The 25,784-nt window shown below is 41.2% G+C and overlaps 1 protein-coding gene across 10 annotated transcripts in view; it reads right to left on the bottom strand.

Annotated features, from left to right (window-relative positions):
* The window catches only part of VWA3B (von Willebrand factor A domain containing 3B), a 227,901-nt gene that overhangs the window by 163,435 nt on the left and 38,682 nt on the right, over window positions 1-25,784 (bottom strand). For all 10 annotated transcript variants that reach the window (XM_027620414.2, XM_027620420.2, XM_027620415.2 and 7 more), the window contains one exon: window positions 24,132-24,247. In XM_027620414.2, coding sequence (XP_027476215.2) covers window positions 24,132-24,247 — 116 coding nt within the window. The remainder of the gene's footprint in view (window positions 1-24,131; window positions 24,248-25,784) is intronic.

Below are 25,784 nucleotides of genomic sequence, written 5' to 3'. Positions count from 1 at the left end.
AGCAAATCCGTTTTTCACATCTACAACAAATATACAGGGCAGAACGAAAAACAAATTAATGTCAAAAGGTCATCACCAGGGGCACCTGGGTGGCTCAGATTGTTGGGCAACTGCCTTCGGCTCGGGTCGTGGTCCCGGAGTCCTGGGATCGAGTCCCACATCGGGCTCCCTGCTCAGCGGGGAGTCTGCTTCTCCCTCTGACCCTCTTCCCTCTCATGCTCTCTATCTCTCATTCTCTCTCTGTCAAATAAATAAATAAAATCTTAAAAAAAAAAAAAAAAGTCATCACCAGAAAGGGAAGACTAGAATAGGAAAGGGCAATGAAGCAGGGTAGATGGGCCAGGAGCAAGCCTACACCTGGGAATACGACACATTACAAAGGAAGCCACATACAACAGTGAAGAAAGGTAAAGGTTCATGAGTGAACGAGGTGAATTCAGCTGTTAGCTATTTAGGAAAAACCCGTTTACATCCTTACATTACACCACACCTCAAAAACAAATCTAGAGGGAACAAAAAGATCTTTGTTTTCATTTTCAACTCAGACCAAACAGGACCAAATGGAAAAGAGATGGAATCACAAAGGAGCTATACGATTTACGGACTGGACTTGCTATGTAAATTTTAAGGGTGCATATAAATGATTGCCAAAATGAAAAGGATATAAGTAGGATAAATTATCAATAAGTAATAATACTGATGAGTTAATGTCATCAATATACAAAGAGTTCACAGGAAGTGATAAGAAACACAAGACCCCAGCAAATAAATGGGCAAAAGACAAGCAGGCAATTCATAAAAGAAGTTAAATACAAAAATGTCCAGTTCCACTACTACTATTCACTACTAATGACATTAATTTCTTCATCAAAGAAATTCGGATAGAAACGAGGTAACTATTTTTATGCTAATTCAGGTTCTGTGAAATGGGGATTCCACATACACTGCTGATGTGAGTTATATCATTTTAAAACAGTTTTTAGAAAGCAAGACCATGTGAAAGATTAACCCAAAATGTTCAGACATGTTGATCCAGTATTCTCATTCCTGAAAATCTATTCCCCAAAGGAGTCTAAAATACAGGAGGAAACCACCACAGCAAAAATGTTGTATTATCTCTAATAGCAAAAAAATTCAAACTTACCCAAATGTCCAACAAGAAGTGATTTACAGAATTATAGTGTACCACTTTAATGAGGTACAAATGACCCTTGAACAACATGGGCTTGAACAATGTGGGTCCACTTATACACAGACTTTTTTGGTACAGTACAATACTGTAAATGTATTTTCTCTTCCTTATGATTTTCTTAAAACATTTTCTTTATTCTAGCTTACTTTATACAAGAACACAGTATATAATACATATATAATGTAAACATAAACGTGTGAATCAATTGTTTTTGTCACCACTAAGGTCTCTGGTCAACAGTAGGCTATTAGTTAAGTTTCAGGGGAGTCAAAAGTTACATGTGGATTTTTCACTGCTCAGGGGGTTGGTGCTCCTAACCCCTGTGCTATTCAAGGGTCAACTGTACTATGTATCTTTTAATATCACTTACAGAAGATTTTTAAGAACATAGAAAAATATTTGCTATAATATTAAGGAAAAATGCAATATTCAAAGTGGTACATAATAGTGATGCTTTAATTTTTTTAAGTATACATTTTTTTCTTTCACTAGTTTTCTTTTTTTAGTTTTTTTATTATGTTATGTTAATCACCATACATCACATCATTAGTTTTTGATGTAGTGTTCCATGATTCATTGTTTGCATATAACACCCAGGGCTCCATGCTATCTGTAAGTATACAATTAAGAGGACTACAAGGAAATACACCAGTATATTCAACAGTGAAATTCTTTGGGTGGCAACAATGTTTCTTTTCCTTTCTTCTCTGTATTTTCCAAGTTGTTCGCACTATGTTTGCACAGGGCAGGACAGCAGAGTGCTTAGGACAGCCTAGGCTCAGACCTCCTGCTCTGCCTCTTACCAGTCATGTAACCCTCAAAAAAAAAAAAAAAAACCCAAGGCTGTTTCTCTTCTGAAAACTTGGAATAATAATACCACTCACTTCACATAATTGTTGTGAGGATTAAATGAGGTAATGTATATAATGTACCTAACAACACACACACATACCAGCTTTAATCACTTTAGGGAAAAAATCCTTTAAAGTGACAAGAGTTAAACATTAAGCAGGTTAGTACACTTCATCACTCTCATCCAATAATTACAAGTGATATATCACGGTTTCTAAGAAACAGTGGAAGAAAAAAAGACCAAAAAAGTTATTTTTTAAGATTTAAAAATTACATTCTCTTTAAAACACCAGAATTTTATGCCAACCTATTCAAAGATATTTTGGAATTTGAGAACTAGATGATAGATGGGCTAAGTGTTCAAATGCTACTTCATTAATTTTATGTAAATACAGTGAGTGGCAACATAATGTATGACACACAGATGGGTGACAATGAAAAGTGAAAAATACCATCCACCCCACACAAAAGATGAAGACTTCAGGTTTCACATTGGTTTAATTCACTTTAATACATCTTTGAACGTTCCAGACTCAGTCTTTACTTCCAGGATAAACACAACTATATAACTCAATAACTTTTATTTTTCCTAGAAATTATTGTGGGAGGGTGGGGGGGGGAATGAGAACTAAAAAAGAAAACATAGGGATCCCTGCGTGGCTCAGTCGGTTAAGCGTCTGCCTTCAGCTCAGGGCATGATCCCAGGGTCCTGGGATCAAGCCCTGCATCAGGCTCCCTGCTCAGCGGGGAGCCTGCTTCTCCCTCTCCCTGTGCCTGCCACTCCCCCTGCTTGTGCTCTCTCTGTCAAATAAATAAAATATTTTTTAAAAAAAGAAAACACATATGCCTTCTTCTGCCAAATTAGGAGATAAAAATAACATCCAGAGCAGCTGAGATGGGCAGAAGCCGTGCAGAATAAAGCACAGAGAAAGTGCACCTAGAATGGTCCAGAGAGCTGGGGCAGGTATTAGAAAGTGCGGGGCCCAGCCAAAGTGAAGGATGAGCAACGATGGCTACTGGAACCTCAATGACAAGGGCTAGTTACAAAAGTCTGCCTATTTGGTTTAGAAAGGCAAAAGAGGTAAGCCTTCACAAATCGTCACCCAGAACAAACTTATTTGTAGGAACCTCTCTCTCTCTGGGCAGCAGAGAAGCCAGCCTTTGACGTATGAAGCACAGACCTCTCCCTACACTACCTCCCTTAACACCTGCCTACAGATACCTATCTTATCTCCCTTCAGTGGTGAATAATAAAAAGGAAGCTAGCATACAGCATCCAAACAAGGATACTGTGAGAAAAAAAAGCAGCAAAACTATCAAGAGATGAGTAATGTTCTCTAAAAATGTTATCAAGGAACACATGAAAATTATGATCAATATTTCACCATGAATTAAAAAATATATATGAATCCATCATTTCTGTGAAGGAAGAAAACAAAGCAGAAATACAACAACTTAAGAGTAAGATGGCAAGAAACAGGAAGAGATGAAATATGAAAACTCAGGAAAGAAGCAAACAAATCACAGAAGATGAAATTGGTAGAAATTCAATGAAGAAAATATACTATGGAACTCACTGTAAGAAACCAGAGAAGGTGAACACAAACAGAAATAAAGTATTTTTAAAATATCAGAGGGATTAAATAAAATTTAAAAATAAAATATTAGAGGGAAAATGATAGATATGATAGACAATGGAACTCTTTCTTATTTTACACATAAATGAGCCCTTGAAGAAGAAAACCAGCATGGTGCAAAGGTTAAGAGAATAAACTGAGTCTGAATCTTGGTTCTGTCTGCTATATGAATTTGGAGAAGCTTCTTAACCACTTTGTCTTCGTTTCTTCATCACTAAAATGATGAGGATAATAGTACCTACTCCATAGAGTTGTTATAAAGATTAAGTGACTCAAAATTTGATAAAAGGCTGGAATAGTACCTGTCACATACCACGAAGCAATGTCTAAGTTTTCCTTAAATTTGAAAATAATTCATATTTTAAAATAATAATAAATAAAACAATGGAACAGACAGATATTCAAAGATATAATTTGAGGAAACTTGCCTGAAATAGAAATCTTAAATCTCCATAGGTAAAGGGCATACTGCATACCCGGGAATATCAACTAGAGCAGTCAACATTGAGATATATCCTAGGACTTAATGGACTTTGGAACAAAATAGCTGAGTAAGATGTCCCTCAGTCATATCCCCACCAACAATTACACATCAATCCACAGACAAAAGTACCTACATGGCAGATTTGGGTTCCAGGTAGGAGATTGTGAAACCCTGGCGTAGTCCAAGACTGAGAAGAGCCATTTTGAGAAGGCAGGCCAGCACCAATGTTGCTGACTTGCTGACCATGGTCCTGGATACAGAAACAGAAACAGTTCTGTACCCCTGAGGACTCAGCTACAGCCCCATTTGCTTTGGTCCTGTCATCAGCACCATATGCATATGCCAAGGGACCCAGGAGTCATGCAGAATATTAGGTAATAGACATACAGACCTTGGTCCTGACTGTGGACCCTGAAGGAGCCCATGAACTGGCTCCAGTCCCTATTGTCTATGGTCCAGAAGCCCCTGGAGGTAAACCCACCAAACTCAGTCTGTAGATTCTAAAAAAAAGCCCTATAACTGGGCTCCAGACCATCCCAGCCATGGTACATAGTCTTGCTGGCACAAGGACTGTGCAGGAGACACTCCAGTCTGTACCCCCAGGGATCCTGAAAGGGCCATCTCCTGTACTAGGCCCCTGTCCTCTTCCAGTGGCAGTCTGCAAGAAGGTCTGCTGACACAGGAACCAGGCAGGAGACACTTGTGTCTGGACCCTCTGAGATCCAGAAAGGTCTCTATACTCAGCTCCACACCCTTTGTAGCCAGTAGGCCAGCAGTCCTAAGTGTCTAGAGACCCAGCAGGAGATACTCTAGTCTGAAAGAGCCCTATACTAGGCTCCAGGCCGTCCCAACTGCAGTCATGCTGACACAGGGACCCAGCAGGAGATACTCCCAGTTGTGCCCGAGATCCTGAAGGGCCCTGTATCTGGTTCCAACCACATCACAGCTGCAGGCCTGGTAGACCTGCCAGCCCAGAAAACCAGTAGAAGACACTCCCATCTTCACCACAGAAGATCCTGAAAGGCCCCTATACTTGGCTCTAGCTCCTCTACCATGATCTAGGGCTAGTCCTGCCCATCCGGGGACTCATCCAGTGATGAGGCAGCCACCCTCCCAGAGACCTGGTGGGAGCCACACCTGCCATGCACCTAGTAATAGATGCATTGTCCAAAGACCCAATTGTGGATCCTGAAGAGGATCCTTGTCCCAGAGCCACCCTACTAAACAAGGTACTGGAGACAGTTCCATTCACCCAGGGACCAGACAGGATCCATATCCACCTGCTAATTGTGGAACCCACTGTAGCCCCAGCAACAATCTCATAACTAGCTCTAGCCCAGCATGATTGTGATTCTGGAGGTAATTCCATCCGTCCAGGGAATAGACAGAGGTTTGTACCTTTGGAAACCAGTCAGTCTATAATGACTGGAAGAGGTGTCTGCTTCTGTGAATATAGATACATTGCAAGGCTACATGGATCATGAAGAATCACACCACCAAAGGAAACTAATAATATTCCAATAACCAACCCCAAGGAAATGGAGATCTATGAATTATCTGACAAAGAATTCAAAATAGTCATCTTAAAGAAATTCAATGAAATGTATAGGACATAGACAACCAAATGAAATCAGGAAAATAATGCATGAACAAAATGAAAAGTTTAATAAAGAAACAGAACCCATAAAAAAGAGCCAAAACAGAATTCCCCAAACAGGAACAATAATAGAACTGAAAATTCAAGAGAGCTTCAACAACAGACTTGATCATGCAGAAGAATCATCAAACTCAAAAACAGATCATTTAATATTAACCAGCTAGAGGAACAAAAAGAAAAAAAGAGTAAGAAAGAGTGAAGAAAGTCTATGTGAATTATGGGACACCATCAAGCAAATAAACATTCACACCATGGGAGGCCCAGAAGGAAAAGAGAAAGGGAAAGAAAAATGATTTTAAAAAACAATAGCTGAAAACTTCCCAAATCTAGGGAGAGACATAGACAATCAGGTACACGAAGCTCAAAGAACCCCAGGCAAGATCAACCCAAAGAAAATTACTCTGAGGCATGTTATAATAAAAATGTAGAACATTCAAAGACAAGGAGGGAATTTTGAAAGCCACAAGAGAAAAATGACTCATCACATACAAGGGAACCCCATAAAGCTATTAGCAGATTTCTCTGCAGAAACCTTGCAGTCCAGGAGGAAGTGGGATAATATATGCAAAGTGCTGAAGGAAAAAACCACCAACCAAGCATACTATATCCAGGAAAACTGTCCTTCAGAAATTATGGAGCGATAAAGACATTCCTAGACAAACAAAAGCTAAGGAAATTCATCACCACTGCACCTGCCTTGCAGAAATGCTAAAGGTTGTTCTTCAAGTTGAAATGAAAGGACACTAAGTACCAATACAAAAACATATAAAAGTATGAAACTCACTGGTAAAGGTAAATATTTAACTAAATTCATAATACCCTAACAGTGTAATGGTGGTATATAAATGACTTCTATCTCTAGTATAAAAGTTAAATATTAAAAATAACTATAACTACAGTAATTTGTCATAGATGCACAATATAAAATGATGTAAAGTATGACATCAATAGCATAAAATGTGGGGTGAGGAGAAGTAAAATTGTAGAGTTTTTGTATGCAATTGAAGGCAATTTTTTATCAGCTTAAAATAGACTGTGGTATATACAAAATGTTTTATGTAAACCTCATGGTAACCACAAAAAAAAAAACACAGTAGTTACACAAAAGACAAAGATAAAGGACCACTTTATAATAATCAAATCAAATAATCAAGTCAATAATCAAATAATCACAGAGGAAGACAGTAAGAGAGGAACAAAGGACATTTAAAAACAGAAAACAACAGCAATAGTAAGTCCTCACCTACCAATAATTATGCTAAACATAAAAGGACTAATTATTCAATCAAAAGACACAAAGTGGCTGAATAGATTTTTTTTTATTTAAAAAAAACACAAAATCTAACAACATGCTGTCTATACTCACTTTAGCTTTAAGGACATACATAGGTTGAAAGTGAAGGGATGGGAAAAGACATTCTACGCAAATGGTAACCAAAAGAGAGCAGGAGTGGCTAGACTTCTATCAGATAAAATAGACTTTTAATCAAAATTGGTCACAAGAGACAAAGAAGGTCATTATATAATGATAAAGGAATTGATTCATTGAAAGGATATCACAATTGTAAACATGTATGCACCCAACTGGAGTGTCTAAATATTTAAAGCAAATATTATTAACAGAATTGAAGGAAGAAACAGACAACAATGCAATAACGGGACTTCAATACCCCACATTCAGCAACGGACAGATCACCCAGACAGAACATCAATAAGTAAACACTGGACTTGACCTATATCTTGGACCAAATAGATCTAACATAAGTATTGATACGTAAGGACTCACTAACTTACTAATGGGAGAAAACTAGAAAATTAACAAATGTGTGGAAATTAAACAACACACTCCTGAACAACCAAAGGGTCAAAGAAGAAGTCAAAGGGACACCAAAAAAAAAAAAATATATATATATCTTGAAAGAAATGAAAGTGGAAATACATATCAAAATCTATGGAGTGTAGCAAAAGCTAGTCTAAGAGAGAAGTTGATAGCAATAACACCTACATAAAAAAAATCACAAATGAACAACCTAAATTTACACCTCAAGTAACTAGAAAAAGAAGAACTAAGCCCAAATTTAGCAAAAGTAACAAAGATCAGAGCAAAACTAAATGAAATGGAGACCATGAAAACAATAGAAAAGATCAACAAAATGAAGAGCAGGTTTTTTGAAATGATAAAATTGACAAAACTTTAGCTAAACTAAGATAAAAAGAGTATCAATAAATAAAATCAAAACAAAGAAAAGTTACACAACAGAAATACAAAGGATTATAAGAGATTAATATGAACACCAACAAACTGGATAATGGATAAATTCCTAGAAACATACAACCTACCAAATCAGAATCATGAAGAAATAAAAAATCCAAAAAGAGACCAATAATAAGTAAGAAGACTAGAATCAGTAATCAAAAATCTCAATCCAGAAAAGCCCAGGACCAGATGGTTTCACTGGTGAATTTTACCAAACATTAAAGAATTAATACCAACCCTTCTTAAACACTTCCAAAAAAGTTGAAGAGAAGGGAACACACCAAAATTCATTTTACAAGGCCAGCATTAACCTAATACCAAAGCCATATAAGGACACTACAAGAAAAGAAAACTACAAGTCAATATCTCTGATGATTACAAATGCAAAAATTCTCAACAAATACTACCAAACCAAATTCAACAGCACATAAGAAGATCATACACCATGAGCAAATAAGATTTTTCCCTGGGATGCAAGGATGGTTCAACACATGCAAACCAATGTGATACACCACATTAATAGAACAAAGGATAAAAATTTATATATCCTCTCAATAGATGCAGAAAAAGCATTTGACAAAACTCAAAATCCTTTTATGAAAAATGGCCATGAAATGAACTCTCAACAAATTGGATATATCAGGAACATACCTTAAAATTAAAGGACATATACAACAAACCCACAGCTAGCATCAAACACAATCATGAAAAGTTGAAAGCTTTCCCACCAAGATCAGGAAGAAGACAAGAACTCCTGCTCTTACCACTTCCATTCAAAAAACTATTAGAAATCTTAGCCAGACCAATCAGGCAAAAAGAAAAGAAAGAGAGAAAGAAAGAAGGAAAGAAAGAGAGAGAGAAAGAGAGAGAAAGGAAGAAAGAAAAGAGAGAGAGAAAGAAAGAAAGAAAGAAAGAAAGAAAGAAAGAAAGAAAGAAAGAAAGAAAGAAAAGAAAAAAAGAAAGAAAGAAAAAGAAAGAAAGAAAGAAAGAAAGAAAGAAAGAAAGAAAGAAAGAAAGAAAGAAAGAAAGAAAGAAAGAAAGAAAGAAAGAAAGAAAGAAAGAAAGAAAGAAAGAAAGAAAGAAAGAAAGAAAGAAAGAAAGAAAGAAAAGAAAGGGAGAGAGAGAGAGAGAGAGAGAGAAGGAAGGAAGGAAGGAAGGAAGGAAGAAAAGGAAAAGGGAAACTCATAGAAACAGACAGTAGCATGGTGGTTCCCAGCGGCTTGCTGGGGGAAATGGGGAGGTGTTGGTCAAAAGACACAAACGTCCAGTAATTAGAGGAGTTAGTTCCTGGGATCGACTGTGCAGATGGTGACTGAAGTTAACAACACTGTATTATATACTTGAAAGTTGGTAAGAGAGTAAATCTTAAATGTTCTCACCACAAAAAAAAAAAAAGAAAGAAATGGTAATTAGGTAAAATGATAGAGGTGTTAACTAATCTTACTATGGTAATCATTTGAATACATGTGTATCAAATCATCATATTGTATACCTTAAACTTACACAATGTCATATGTCAATTAAAGCTCAATAAAGCTGGGAATAAAAACAATCATTTGCACAACCTAGTCAAAAGATAAAGTCACTTAGAAAAGAAACAAAAATCAAGCTAGCTTCAGGTCTCTCCTCAGCAGCCTGCAACATGAGAAGACACTGGAGCACAAAGCCATACGCCACTCAAAGGGAAAAAGGTGAGCCAAGAGCTTTCTGTCCAGCCAAGCTGTCCTTTAAGCATGAAGATATAGAAAAGAACATTTGAAAACCCTGGGAATATTGTTCTTGTGATTATTCCTTGAGGAAACTATTAGAACTTCAGCCAATCAAGAAATACCTTGGAAAACCAAAGCAAATGGACTTTTAAGTGAGAAACAAATCTATTTAATAATGGAAGTAAAACTAAAACAAACATGAGAATAAGCATATCAGAAGAAAATAAAAACTTAGTCTTTAAGTTGCTTACCTAGTGGTAATAACAGCAGGGTAACCAACAGGATAATGATGATTAGGCGTAACAGCATCCATAATTTATTTACCTACCAACTATGTACCTATCTTGTACCTATGACCTCTCAACTGTGTACCAGGTGCTGTATAAAACACTGGGTGGCTCAGTTGGTTGGGTGTCTGACTCTTGATTTCGGCTCAGGTCATGATCTCAGGATTGTGAGATTGAGCCCCACGTTGGGCTCCACGCTCAGCACCGAGTTGGCTTAATTGGCTTGAGACTCTTTCTCCCTCTTCCCCTCCCCCCTCCTCTCAAATAAATAAATAAATCTTTTTAAAAAAATAAAACACTGTGTGTGGTATATACACACCCACACAATGTACACATACATATGTATACATACAGAAACACATATTCACACACACATATATATATTCCTAACAACCCACAAAGCAAACACCATTATCCTCATTCATAAATAAGAAAGCTAAAGCTCAGATTGGTCAGGTACCTTAACCAAGATCACACAGCTTAGTGATAAACCCATACTCAGGTCTGACTCCAAAGCCAGGGCTCTTGATTCTACTGCATTTGAGTTCCTGGAACACAGGACAGTGCCTTATTCTGCCTCATTATTTAACACAGACAATCTAATAGAATAGTAACAATTATTCCCATTTTGTAGATGAGGAATGGGAGGCAGAAAGGTTAAATACCTTGCCTAAAGTTACACAGCTATTTAAGTGACAGGGCCAGCCAGTGTGGCCGAGAGCGGTGCTAGGCAACAGACATATGATGCAAGCCACATATATAATTTTAAATTTTCTAGCAGCCACATTTTAGAAAGTAAAAAGAAATAAGTGAACTTAACTTTATTAACACATTTGCTATAACCCAATATATTCATATTATCATCTCAACATATCTATACTAAAAATTATCTGTTATTTTACATTTTTTCCATACTAAGTCTTTGAAATCCAGTGTATATTTTACAGTTGGACTCAACACATTTCAAGTGTTCAGTAGCCATAGGTGGCCAGTGGCTTCTGTACTGGACGGAGAAACTCTAGACCTACATGTGCCACCAACTTAATACCATACAAATTCTCTATTTTCCATTCTCCAGCATCTATCCCTGAAGTGTTATTTTACAAAATTAAAAAAAAGTAAACAGCTATATTATCTCAGTAGTTTCCACCTCTACAGAAAAGCCATCCTAGGGTTAGAGTTTCACCTTTATAGAAGGTCACATTTATGTATGTCAGTGGATCATATTGTGTGACGGTGATCTGTTCTCCTTGTATTTTCTGTTCCCCATCTTCCTTCCATATTCAGGCAGATATCAGGCACATTGCAAATCTGCCCCAAAGGAGGCAGGGCAGAAAGACAAAGTAGCTGGCAAGACATTCTGGCTTTTTCTTTCAAAGCCTAAACCCCTAGGAGAGGCCTTAGGATTTACAGAGCAGGTAGCTTTGAAGAAGCAGGAGGGAGAAAGGAGTTGTCCCAGATAAGGAGATTCCCCATAGTTTGGGGGAGAAGAGGAGAGGGTCCCAGGAGAAGACGGGAACTGGCTCCACATCTCTGTAGCACCTTGGGAGGTAGGCGCGTGGTGAATCAGGCGGGATAGGGTGGGGTCCACAAAAGACTCCCACATCCAAAGCTCAGCGTGGCAGCAGCAGAGAACTGGTTGACCAGGAGTGGCCATAAGTGAAAAATGATGAATATTTATGGGGTAATTTGGAGGAACAGATGTCCAATGACTAGAGCCCCACCTGAAGGGTTTCATAGCATTGCCTTAGGACCTACAAACCTTGGGGAAAGCTCAGGAGGAGAACTCTGAGATAAACTGATGTTAATTTCCTGCCAGTCTGCTAGGATACAAGGGCCCTGGAATCAAAAATTAAACTGAATTCAAGAAATCAAAGAATATGACCAACCTTGTTTTTGTGACCATTCATATCTGACATTAGAGGCCTCACTTAGTGCACAGTGTCCCCCACACAAGCATTACACCCAAGCCAATTCACGTCTAGTCAATGGTTGTAACTATTGGAAATTGATGTGCAGAGAAGATGTGGCCTCACTACAGACTTGGGGAATACCAGTGACCTAAGATAAGACTGAGTTTCAAAGAATACCACAGAATACTTTTAAGTCCTAGTCAGATACAAAGCAATCAGCAGAAAGACCACTTGGGGTTTGCTTAGACTTATTAGTTTCCCTGACTTCCTGAGAATGCCCAGAAACAGGGATGTGGAAGATAATTTTGAAGGAAGAACTATTTCAGCAGCACCAGCTGAAGCCCTACCAGCCAGGGCAGATGAAGCCTGTCACTGTGGTCAAGTGCAGGCTGCCATGTTTAGAGGATTAGGAAGTTCAAGTCCACAGATTCCTTAAGACCCAGCTACCAACACAAGGAAACCCTGCTACCTGCCTATATGACTCACACCTTAACCTCCCATCAAAGAGGTGGCCTGGGACACCTGCCAGGAGAATGTGGGGGAGGGTGAAGCCTGGCTCAGGCAAGAACAGTGAAAGTATTGTCCAGTCCTGGAGAGGGATCTTTTCTTTTTTCTTTTTTTAAATTTTATTATGTTATGTTAGTCACCATACAATACACCATTAGTTTTTGATGTGGTGGTGATCCACGATCCATTGTTTTTGTATAACACCAAGTGCTCCATGCAGTACGTGCCCTCCTTAATACCCATCACTGGGCTAACCACTCCCCCCTCCCCTCTCCCCTCTAAAACCCTTGTTTGTTTCTCAGAGTCCATAGTCTCTCATGGTTCATCTCTCCCTCCAATCCCCCCCTCATTTTTCCCTTCCTTCTCCTAATGTCCTCCATGCTGTTCCTTATGTTCCACAAATAAGTGAAACCATATAACTGACTTTCTCTGCTTGACTTATTTCACTTAGCATAATCTCCTCCAGTCCCATCCATGTTGATGTAAAAGTTGGGTATTCATCCTTTCTGATGGCTGAGTAATATTCCATTGTATATATGGACCACATCTTCTTTATCCATTCAACTGTTGAAGGGCATCTCAGCTCTTTCCACAGTTTGGCTATTGCAGACATGGCTGCTATGAACATTGGGGTGCATATGGCCCTTCTTTTCACTACATCTGTGTCTTTGGGGTAAATACCCAGGAGTGCAATTGCTGGGTCATAGGGTAACTCTATTTTTAAATTTTTGAGGAACCTCCACACTGTTTTCCAAAGTAGTTGTACCAACTTGCATTCCCACCAACAGTGTAAGAGGGTTCCCCTTTCTCTACAACCTCTCCAACATTTGTTGTTTCTTTCCCTATCCATTTTTGCCATTCTAACTGGTGTAAGGTGGTATCTCAATGTGGTTTTGATTTGAATATCCCTGATGGCTAATGATGATGAACATTTTTTCATGTGTCTGTTAGCCATTTGTATGTTTTCTTTAGAGAAGTGTCTTTTCATATCTTCTGCCCACTTTTTGACTTGATTATTTGTTTTTTGGGTGTTGAGTTTGAGAAGTTCTTTATAGATTTTGGATAAGAGCCCTTTATCTGTAGTGTCATTTGCAAATATCTTCTCCCATTCTGTGGGTTGCCTCTTTGTTTTGTTGACTGTTTGCTGTGCAGAAGCTTTTTATCTTGATGAGGTCCCAAACGTTCATTTTTGCTTTTGTTTCACTAGCTTTTGGAGATGTATCTTGAAAGAAGTTGCTGTGGCCGATGTCAAAGAGGTTACTGCCTCTTTCTCCTCTAGGATTTTGATGGATTCCTGTCTCACATTGAGGTCTTTCATCCATTTTGAGTTTATCTTTGTGAATGGTGTTAGAGAATGGTCAAGTTTCATTCTTCTGCATGTGGCTGTCCAATTTTCCCAGCACCATTTATTGAAGAGACTGTCTTTTTTCCATTGCATGTTTTTTCCTGCTTTGTCAAAGATTATTTGACCATAGAGTTGATGGTCCATATCTGGGTTCTCTATTCTGTTCCATTGGTCTATATGTCTGTTTTTGTGCCAGTACCATGCTGTGTTGGTGATCACAGCTTTGTAATATAGCTTGAAATCGGGCAACGTGATGCTCCCAGCTTTGTTTTTCTTTTTCAACATTTCCTTGGTGACTCGAGGTCCTTTCTGATTCCATACAAATTTTAGGATTGTCTGTTCCAGCACTTTGAAAAATGTCATTGGAATTTTGATCAGGATGGCACTGATGGTATAGATTGCTCTGGGTACCATAGACATTTTAACAATGTTTATTCTTCTGATCCATGAGCATGGAATGTTTTTCCATCTTTCTGCATCTTCTTCAATTTCTTTCATGAGTGTTCTGTAGTTCCTAGAGTATAGATCCTTTACCTCTTTGGTTAGGTTTATTCCGAGGTATCTTACAGTTTTTGGTGCTATTGTAAATGGAATTATTTCTCTAATTTCTCTTTCTACAATTGCGTTGTTAGTGTATAAGAAAACTGATTTTTTTTTACTTTAAATTTTTTATTGTTGTTAATCACCATACATTACATCATTAGTTTTTGATGTAGTGTTCCATGATTCATTGTTTGTGCATAACACCCAGTGCTCCACGCAGAATGTGCCCTCTTTAATACCCATCACCAGGCTAACCCATCCCCCCACCCCCCTCCCCTCCAGAACCCTCAGTTTGTTTTTCAGAGTCCATCGTCTCTCATGGTTCGTCTCCCCCTCCGATTTACTCCCCTTCATTCTTCCCCTCCTATCCTCTTCTTCTTTTTTTTCTTAACATATGTTGCATTATTTGTTTCAGAGGTACAGATCTGTGATTCAACAGTCTTGCACAATTCACAGCGCTCACCATAGCACATACCCTCCCCAATGTCTATCACCCAACCACCCTGTCCCTCCCACCCCCCCACCACTCCAGTAACCCTCAGTTTGTTTCCTGAGATTAAGAATTCCTCATATCAGTGAGATCATATGATACATGTCTTTCTCCGATTGACTTATTTCACTCAGCATAACACCCTCCAGTTCCATCCACGTCGTTGCAAATGGCAAGATCTCTTTCCTTTTGGTGGCTGCATAATATTCCATTGTGTATATATACCACATCTTGAAAGCAACTGATTTCTGTGCATTGATTTTGTATTCTGCCACATTACTGAATTGCTCTATGAGTTCTAATAATTTCGGGGTGGAGTCTTTTGGGTTTTCCACATAAAGTATCATGTCATCTGCAAAAAGAGAGAGTTTGACTTCTTCTTTGCCAATTTGAATACCTTTTATTTCTTTTTGTTGTCTGATTGCTGTTGCTAGGACTTCTAGTACTATGTTGAACAATAGTGGCAAGAGTGGGCATCCTTGACGTGTTCCTGATCTTAAGGGAAAGGCTCTCAGCTTTTCCCCACTGAGGATGATATTCACTGTGGGTTTTTCAGAGATGGATTTTATGAACTTGAGGAATGTTCCCTCTTTCCCTATACTCTGAAGAGTTTTAATCAGGAAAGGATGTTGTATTTTGTCAAATGCTTTTTCTGCATCAATTGAGAGGACCCTATGGTTCTTCTCCCTCCTCTTATTAATGTGTTCTATCACATTGACTGATTTGCGAATGTTGAACCACCCTTGCATCCTGGGGATAAATCCCACTTGGTCGTGGTGGATGATCCTTTTAATGTATTGTTGGATCCTATTAGCTAGGATTTTGTTGAGGATTTTGGAATCCATATTCATCAGGGATAGCGGTCTGAAATTCTCCTTTTTGATGGGGTCTTTGCCTGGTTTGGGGATTAAGGTAATGCCGGCCTCATAGAATGAGTTTGGAAGTTTTCTTTCTGTTTCTATTTTTTGAAACAGCTTCAGTAGAATAGGTATTATTTCTTCTTTGAATGCTTGGTAGAATTCCCCAGGGAATCTATCAGGCCCTGGGCTCTTGTTTTTTGGGAGGTTTTTGATCACTGCTTCAATCTCGTTACTGGTTATTGGCCTATTCAGGTTGTCAATTTCTTCCCGTTTTAGTCTTGGCAGCTTATAGGTTTCCGGGAAGGCCTCCATTTCATCCAGATTGCTCAGTTTATTGGCATATAGTTGTTGATAATAATTTCTAAGAATTGTTTCTATTTCCTTGGTGTTAGTCGTGATCTCTCCCCTTTCATTCATAATTTTGTTAATGTGGGTCCTTTCTCTTTTCTTTTGGATAAGTCTGGCCAGTGGTTTATCAATCTTATTAATTCTTTCAAAGAACAAACTTCTAGTTTCGTTGATCTGATCTACTGTGTTTCTGGTTTCTAATTCATTGATCTCTGCTTTAATTTTAATTATTTCTCTTCTAATGTGTGGCTTAGGCATCATTTGTTGCTTTTTCTCTGGTTCTTTAAGGTATAGAGTTAGTTGGTGAGTTCGGGATTTTTCTATTTTTTTTGAGTGAGGCTTGGATGGCTATGTATTTCCCCCTTAGGACCGCCTTTGCAGTATCCATAGGTTTTGGACCGATGTGTTTTCGTTCTCATTGATTTCCATGATTTGTTTAAGTTCTTCTTTGATTTCCTGGTTGACCCAAACATTCTTGAGCAGAGTGGTCTTTTGCTTCCAAGTGTTTGAATTTCTGCCAAATTTTTTCTTGTGATTGAGTTCCAGTTTTAAAGCACTGTGGTCTGAGAATATGCAGGGAATAATCTCAGTCTTTTGGTATCGGTTGAGACCTGATTTGTGACCCAGTATGTGGTCTATTCTGGAGAAAGTTCCATGTGCACTCAAGAAGAATGAGTATTATGTTGTTTTAGGGTGGAATGTTCTGTAAATATCTATGAGGTCCATCTGATCCAGTGTATCATTCAAAGCTCGTTTCCTTGTTGATTATCTGCTTAGATGATCTGTCCATTGCTGAGAGTGGAGCCTTGAGGTCTCCCACAATTAACGTATTGTTATCAATATGACTATTTTGGTTAACAGTTGGCTTATGTAGATGGCTGCTCCCATGTTGGGGACATAGATATTTACAATTGTTAGATCTTCTTGTTGGATAGACCCTTTAAGAATGATATAGTGTCCTTCTGTGTCTCTAATTACAGACTTTAGTTTAAAATCTAATTTGTCTGATATAAGAATTGCTACCCCAGCTTTCTTTTGAGGTCCGCTGGCATGGAAGATGGATCTCCATCCCTTCACTTTCAGTCTGGATGTATCTTTAGGTTCAAAATGAGTCTCTTGTAGGCAGCATATGGATGGGTCCTGTCTTTTTATCCAATCTGCAACCCTGTGCCGTTTTATGGGAGCATTTAGGCCATTCACGTTGAGAGTGATTATTGAAAGATATGAATTAATTGTCATCTTGTTGCCTGTGAAGACGTTGTTTTTATAGATTGTCCCTGTAAATTTCTGCTGTATATCACTCTTGGGGTCTTTCTCCTTTTATAGAATCCCCCTTAATATTTCTTGCAGGGTCGGCTTAGTGGTCACATATTCTTTCAGTTCCTGCCGGTCGTGGAAGCTCTGCATCTCTCCATCCATTCTAAACGAAAGCCTTGCCGGATAAAGTATTCTTGGCTGCATGTTATTCTCATTTAGTACCCTGAATATGTCTTACCAGGCCTTTCTGGCTTGCCAGGTCTCTGTGGATAGGTCTGACGTTATTCTGATGTTCCTCCCTCTGTACGTAAGGAATCTCTTCCCCCTAACTGCCCTTAGGATGGTTTCCTTGGTTCTAAAATTTGCAAGTTTTACTATTACATGCCGGGGTGTTGGCCTGTTTTCCTTGATCTTGGGAGGGGTCCTCTCTGCCTCTAGGACGCAAATGTTTGTTTCATTCCCCAGATTAGGGAAGTTCTCAGCTACGATTTGCTCAAATACATCTTCTAGTCCTCTCTCTCTCTCCATTCCCTCCGGGATTCCAATTATTCTGACATTGGAACGCCTCATGGTGTCACTTATTTCTCTGATTCTATTTTCATGGATTCTGAGTTGTTTTTCCCTGGCCTCCTCTTTTCCCTTTTTATCTATTATATTGTCTTCCAGGTCGCTTATTCGTTCTTCTGCCTTAGTTACCCTAGCTGTTAGATTATCTAGATTGGATTGGATCTCATTGATAGCATTTTTAAGTTCTGCCAATTCAGCTTTCATTTCTGCCCTTAGAGATTCTATGTTGCCATTATTGATTTCTCCATTCTAGCCATTGCCTTCACAACTGATAGCCTGAATTCCATCTCCAACATCTTGGTTATATCTGCATCCATTTGTAAATCTGCAACATAAGTCATAATCTCTGAGTCTTTTCTATTTTGGGGGCTCCTCCTCCTAGTCATCCTGTTGATGGGTCTTTGAGGGAATGTATAGAGTCCAAATTATGTATACAGTCCAAATGTATAGAGTCCAAATTAGAGTCCAGAACCCAAGCAAGATGCACCTGTTTTCTTGGGACCTTAGGGTTGCTGGCCTCTTGTTTTCCCAGCCTGTCTTCTGGGGGAGGGACCTGCTACGCTGTTACTCAGGCAACCCTGTTTGGGCGGAGTTGCCCTGCCCCCCTGTGGCGGGGGATGGGCTCAGCGGGAACCAGTTTTTGGGGCTTTTGTTCTCTGGCAGCTTTCCCTGGCGGCTTTCCATGTCTCTTCCAGGAGTCAGAGCAGAAGAGACCGTTTCCAACCCTCTGCCTCAGAGCAGAGAGACTGCAATCTGTTCTTCAGTGAGCTCTCCAGGCCACACCATCTCCGTTTTCTGTCCATGCTGCTATAAACTGCAGCGGCCTGGGTTGTGCGCCCCGCCACAGTGCCCCCAGTCCTGCCTCCAGGTCAGAGCACGTCTCTGCCCGTTGTGCTTCTAAAACTGCCAGCCACCCCCAGATCGCACACGCAACCCCACCGATCCGGGTTTCCACCCCGGGGGCTGCCCTAAAGTCCTTTCCCCGCCACTACTGGTCTGGGAGTCTGTGCCCTGTCCCCAGCGCACGAGGCTGTCGCTCAGCGGCGGTATAGGATCGCCACGACCAGGCACCCTCCCGCTGCCATTTATCCTCCAATATCTGCCTGCAGAATCACGGCTCCCTGCTTCATACCTCGAAACCAACCGCCTGCGATATTCTGTTCGCAGAGATCCAGATCTTCTTACATCTCAGGCTGGTTTCCTGGGTGCTCAGGGTGGTCTGGTAGATATCCAGCTCAATTCCGGGGACCAGTTGAAATAGGGTCCCCTACTCCTCCGCCATCTTTCCTAGTCCTCCTCAGGTCTACTGTTTTTTAGGTGACTCTACTCTGGAGATCCTGTATTTTTGAGCTGGAGACAGTGACTAGAGAAAACTCTGGCTTGTCCTCTCAGAGGAGGAGGACTATTAGTTCTGGAGGCTGGAAGGCGCCGATCCTGGGCTGGCAGGGCAGGTTTCTGGAAGAGTTCTCCTGGCTTGCGGCTGGCAATCCTTCTGCTGTGTCCTCACAGGACGGACAGCAAGCTTGGCTCTGGGGTCTCTTCTTACTAAGACACTAATCCTAAAGGATCAGAACCCCACCCTTACGGCCTCATTTGTCCTTAATCATGTCCTCAGAGGCCCCACCTTCAAGTACAGCCACACCAGGGGCTGGGACTGCGACGTACTGTTGGAGGGGATCATCGAGAGGCCATGATGGCCGGTTGACCCGGGAGCTCGAGGAATCTTTTCTTAAAAAAAAAAAAAGCCAAGAGTTCAGGGAAGCTCAAATGCCTCTGTTTTATTTTGCTTATGGATGAGATGAATATTTCATGATAAAAGACCATGAAGAGAACCCATCCTCATTAACTGAGAGGGAAGTCAAGCTGCGGGGGGGCGCTGGTGGCTCAGAAGAGCTCAAGAAGGTAGCATCACTCCGGTCCCACAGTAATTAGGCTCTGTTGGTACCCCTTCTCCTCTCCAGCAGTTAGTCAAGCCCACAACAAAGACAGAAAGAGGCAAGGACACCTACATGGAGAGAAATACGGGAGAGGAGAGTGCTCTATGCCCCATGAATGTAAACATGAGCAGGGACCCAGCCAACTCTGGGCAGAAAGCCAAGGGGAAGGATGGCTGTGAGGACGGAAAGCACAGAACTACAGCTTCGGGTAGGCATTACCTGCCAGATTAAATCTCCTGCAATTCCTAAATCTAAACCAAAGATCCTGTTCTCTACAATGAGGAAAGCCCATCCAAGGGTGATGGAGCATGCCTAGATGGGATGGAGCCTGGGCTGGGAGGAAGCAGAATCTCTAAGGCAGGAAGTCATCCCCGGAAGTGAAAGGTAAGAAGTCCACCCAGGGGTCAGGTTCCCACACCCAACTCCTGGGAGCCTAGGGTTATGACCCAGCCAGCCCAATGCTACCAATGTCCTGCAAGCCCAATGCCGGCCAGTGACCTGGCCCCACTCTCTTGTAGGTGACAAACCATTTCTTTTTTAAAATGTGGAGATTTTGCTTCAGGAAATGTGGATGGCTGAGATCATGTCATGACCTTTGCAATATCACTATTGCACCCTACACACACACACACACACACACACACACACACACACACACACACACACACACACACACTTTCCCTTTGTCATTACTCTGTGCTTGCTGGGTTCAGGGGATGTCCACAGCAGGCAAAAAACAGTCTGCACAATTCCCCCTAATGTGTGAGAAAATGGGAATGAGGTAGTGCAAAAAAGATTATGAAACTTTTAACTGATCTATCTTATATACCAGAGTATGTGAAGAGAGATTCCTGCCTCCCCTGGTTTCTGGACCCTTCCCAAACCACCATTAAAAGATGCTGTCCTGTCAGTGACTCAAAGGCCACAAGCAGATGCCTTATAAGCAGCCCAAGAGCAGAGAAGGGAGAGGAGCATCAGGAAGGAGTCCTCAGAAAGGCAATATGCAGAGGGAACAGAAAAACCCAAGCATAGGTAGTGGGAGAGACATCTTTGAGGGTTCAACTGAGAGTGAATACGTGTTGCTCTAAGGAGGCAGCAAACATTTAGATAGGGCTAGAAAGTAGGGGCCCTATGCAAAAGTGAGGTTACAACATGGGGCAGGACCGAGCAAGTACTACTGTGCTTGACCAATACAAAACTTTAGCAAGAGCTATGAATGTACTCCCCAAATATTTAAATTTAAAATAATGTCATTTCAACATACCTGTTTCAATTCTTTGATATTTTCAACCACTTTAATAAGCCAGAAACAATCATTAAAAATAACAAATTAAAACGTGTCCAGAGGCATACATTCTTCTCTTTACCTCAGGCTCCCATACGACTTAACACATCATCTTTGCTGGAGCTTATCTTTATTTAAAATTGTGACATCTTTGATCACCATGGATTTTTTGGCATTAATTTTGAACTTTTAAAACACTGCACTGTAATCTTATTTAAAAAAACACATGAAAAGATGCTCAAACTCACTAATCATTGGGAAAATGCAAATCAAAACCAGAACAAGATACCACCAGACACCCATGAGGATGGCAACTAACCAAAACCAAAAAGTTAATGAAAAAAAAAAAACAGAAAACAACAGATGTTGGAGATGATGTAGAGAAACTGTGCACTGTCAGTGGGGACATAAAACAGAGTAGCCACTGTGGAAAACAAAATGGAGGTTCCTCAAAAATTAAAAATAGAATTACCATATATGATCCAGATATTCCACTTTAGGGTATATATTCCAAGAGCTGAAAGCACAGTCTCAAAGAGATATTTGTACCTGCATGTTCACAGAGGTACCACGCACAAGAGCCAAAAGGAGGAAGCAACCCAGTGTCCACTGATGGATAAATGGACAAACAAAACATGGTCTATACATACAAGAGAGCATTATTCAGTCTTCAAAAGGAAGGAAATTCTGACACATGCTACAACATGGATGAACCTGGAGGACGTATGCTAAGTAAAATAAGCCAGACACAAAACGACGTCTATGAGATATTTAAAAGTCCATTTCAGAGACAGGAAGTAGAATGGTAGACGCCACGAGCTGGGGGAGATGAGAATGGGGGTATGTTGTTTTAATGGGTACAGAGTTTCAGTTTTGCAGATGAGAAGAGTTCTGGAGATTGGGTGCACAGCAATGTGAATGTATTTAGCTCTACTGAACTATACACTTAAAAACAGTTAAAATGGTACATTTTACTTTACATACATTTTACTACAGTTTTTAAAACAATTATTTGTCTTGACTACAATTTTTCCACATTGGGGTAGTGCACGGGGTAATGGGAAGTCATACTCTGAAAGCGAATTATCTGGAGTCTAAAAAGTCAGTAATAGCAGGAAAAGCAAATTTCTTCCAGTTGCCAGGTCAGTTCTCTGAGCAGTGTCCCTCCAACCATTCACTTGACAGTCTCTCCTTTCCATGCAACGGGAGGCACCAAAAACTCCTGAGCAGGTGTTCCTGGGGCGGGGGGGGGGTGCCCTCCCTCCCCAGCCCAGAGAGGGGCCCAAGTAAATTCATACTGGCAAATGCTTGACCCCAAGGGTGGGAAATGGGGAACGGGACCTGAGCAGGAAGGACTGATCATCTGCCTCTGAGACCTCAGGTTGGGTTGGAAACCACACATTTTCCAAACCAGAATAGTCTGTCAAGGATTTCTGGGCAGTTTTTGAGTGGGAGAAATGCAATGTTGGCATTTCTGGGACACCGTGATTGATAGAGGAGATAAGATCGTGTATTTAGGATCTGGGCTCTCTCCTCAAATTCAGAACGTGGGATCACTGAAATGGCATTAGAACAGCAGGCCATGCTCTGAGCACTTCAGACTAAGAAAATGGTTTAAACTATAATTTAATTTGTATGAGTCACAGGGTTGGGGAAGATGGTAGATGCTGAAAATGTAAGCTATGCAGCCAGATCAGTTTCCCTTTATTACTAAGTTGCCAAGGAACACATAAGCCAAAACTGAACCCCTTTACAGAAACTGGCATGCTTTGGGAAACCAGTGACACCTCACACACTTTACCCTGATTCAAACATTGACCACTAGGCTTAATCTTGTAAATTACTTTCACTAGGCATGGCATACATCCCGAATTAATTCTTTTTTGTTAGATTAGCGTTATTAACCTTGCTTAACAATTGACATTTTTTCAAATTCTCTGGAGATAGCCACTTCGCTATCAGAACAAAGGCATAAGCTACCTAAAGCAGTGCCACCAATGAGCTCTAACAGAACCTCTCCCTTGCTCGCTTGGGGGCACTAAGAATCTGAATCCACAAAGTATGTTATCAGGGACAGGCTCTGTGACTCAAACTCCTGCCTTGGTCTCCTGACCCCCTAGCCCCTTAATGCAACTGCCTCCTCCTCAGGCCCCATGCTCTTCTCCCAGGAGCCTCTGTAGCACCATCATGTGAACAGAGGAACCTGTTAAGCAGATGTATAGTGCAGCTTCTTTGCTTCTCGCAAAGAGTAGTTCTTGCCTGACATTGAAGCTAGAGATCTCTGTCAATAACAAAATGAGTAGGAGGGTGGAGGTTGGGAAGGGCTCTCTCAGACCTCTAGCTGGGTCACACTGCAACATCTCACACTCGAACACGAGCTTCCTTCCCTGCTTTTCTCAGCAGGGTTCACTCGGTGTCTTTGGCACTTCGTAATTTCATCAGCCCCAAAGAAACTCCCACCTCTTGGTTTTCTGCGTAACCTTCCAGCACTGTTTTTTCCGAACCTACTCCTCACTGATTTGGTGACCTCATTTTCTATGCCTGTTAAACTCTGGAAAAAAAAGGGGAAGTTCACTCTGCCTCCGCAGAGGTTCCTGTGGGGCCCTGGCCCTCCCAAGAAGCAGGTCAATCCGCTGTCTGCCGTCACTGACGGGTGGGGCAGCAGAAAACCCACAAGATGTGTTGGCATCCTCACTACAGCATCGGCTAACCTGGGCAGCAGAGCGGTTCTGCCTTCCCAGGAACTGAGTCCAGCACTGAAACATTCAGGCCACATCTCCAGAAGGTTCTTAAGTTCGTCAACACACATAACTTAGGCCACTTCCCTGGGTGGTAATAAACTTATGCCTGTTGCTAGGCTGAAAGATTCAGCAGTAATATCATGAACTGCCCCTGGACCATATAAATAATGAAAAAGATTCCATTAGTCCCTACCTAGTACTTTATTTGTTAAAGATACAGAAAATCACACTGTGTTGTTGTGTGTTTTTAAGATCCCAGGTACCTGGAGGGTGTTTTCCTTTCAGTCTCCTTAAATTCCAACTAATTACACTGTCACCATCCTTTACGGCAAGTGGGGGAAACTCCACACACTCTGTTCTCTCTGCAAATGCATGGAATCTGAAACAGGAAGAGATTTGCAACATTAGGCTAGTAGTGCTATTTGTGCATGTCTTCTCATTCTCCCAAGACCGTGAACTTGCTCTGCTGTGGTGCCAAGCATCTTAGATGTTTCACGGCCATTCCCTGTACCTGGTCAGTTTTGCCAAAACAAAAGACAGGGAGGCAAAACAGAAGATCGAACTGTGAATGTTGTTGGGATTTTAACGCATGACTCTTCTCTTAGAGGGTAATTAACTCACCCAAATGGTATGTATTGACCCTGGAAAAATGATACCCTCTACCTTATATTTATCCTTCTGTTCCCGGGGTTCAATCATGTCAACAGAGTGTTGACAAGCCAACAGTCTAATGAGGCCTCAACAGTGCCCACAGCCCTGTGGGTTCAGTGTTGAAAGCTGGTGACAACAGGCACCATTGGCTCATCTGCCAGTTGCTGACGGGCTTCAGTCAACTTTAACTTGGCAAATATGCACTTCCTCAGAAACTAAGCAGAAACACTAATGAAAAGAATTCTTGTGTGGACAAGTTTTTAGGACCTGACTCCTCAAAATGTGATCCGAGGGGCAGCAGCAGCACCCGGGAGCTGCTTAGGGATGCACATTCCTGGGCCCTACCTGGAGCTGCTGAGTCAGAATAAGCACTTGAACAAGATCCCTGGGGGATTCAAGAAGCACTGGTGTGGTCTACAAAATGAGGGGCTAAGCATACCCTTGACAACCTGGAATCCTAAAAGTCAATGATAGCAGGAAATTTCTTTCAGATTAATAGATCATCTCTGGGTGATGCTCCTCTGACCCCTTAAGAGTTCCACCTTTGCCTGTTTCTCAGCACAAAGAGAATCCTGAAGCAGGGGTTGGGACGGACAGATGGATGCACAGATGGTAGGAGAGGTGTGGGGGCTTCACCTGGGCCATGGAAAGCCTGGGTCCTATTTCTAGAGGGTTTCAGGTAAGACTAAAACAATGACAATGGCAATCCACAAGCCAGCCTTGTCCCAACAGCCCTCTTGAGGCCAATGGACCCTTAACCTGGCCATGCCTGCCTCCCACAGGTGCTTCCACCAGAGCAGACATGGCCAGCTTCCTTTGACCTGTGACCTCCTTACAAAGCAGAGGGGGGATGGATGAGGTTTGTCCTGCCAGGTCCCACACCCTGAGTGCCAAGGCCTTTGGTGCCCAGGACTTTGTACTCTCTGATCTGTTCTCCAGATTAGAAAAGAGAACAGGGCAGACACTTCTGGTTAACACAACCTCATTTATGCAGAAAGCAAAACATGCTTTGCATGTTGGTGGCTCTGTTCAGACACAGACTCGGGCAAGGGGGAACCAAGAATCCAGCCTCCCTGCAAGCTGAGCTCAGGGCATGCCCTTTAGAGTTCCATAATGACTGCACTTCAGCTGAGGCTCACCAGCCAAGGGTGTGCGGAGGCCAACCAAGAGACTTGGGGATCTGGCAGAGGTGGAGCAAGCAGGAGCCCCACCAGTTGTGGGCTGGGCTCACTTGCAAGGGCCAGAGCAGGGACAGAAAAACATGT

Source organism: Zalophus californianus, chromosome 8 (genome assembly GCF_009762305.2).
Source record: "Zalophus californianus isolate mZalCal1 chromosome 8, mZalCal1.pri.v2, whole genome shotgun sequence".
Taxonomy (NCBI): domain Eukaryota; kingdom Metazoa; phylum Chordata; class Mammalia; order Carnivora; family Otariidae; genus Zalophus; species Zalophus californianus.
The sequence above is the reverse complement of the archived record's forward strand: the minus strand, read 5'-3'. Positions and strand labels throughout refer to the sequence as shown.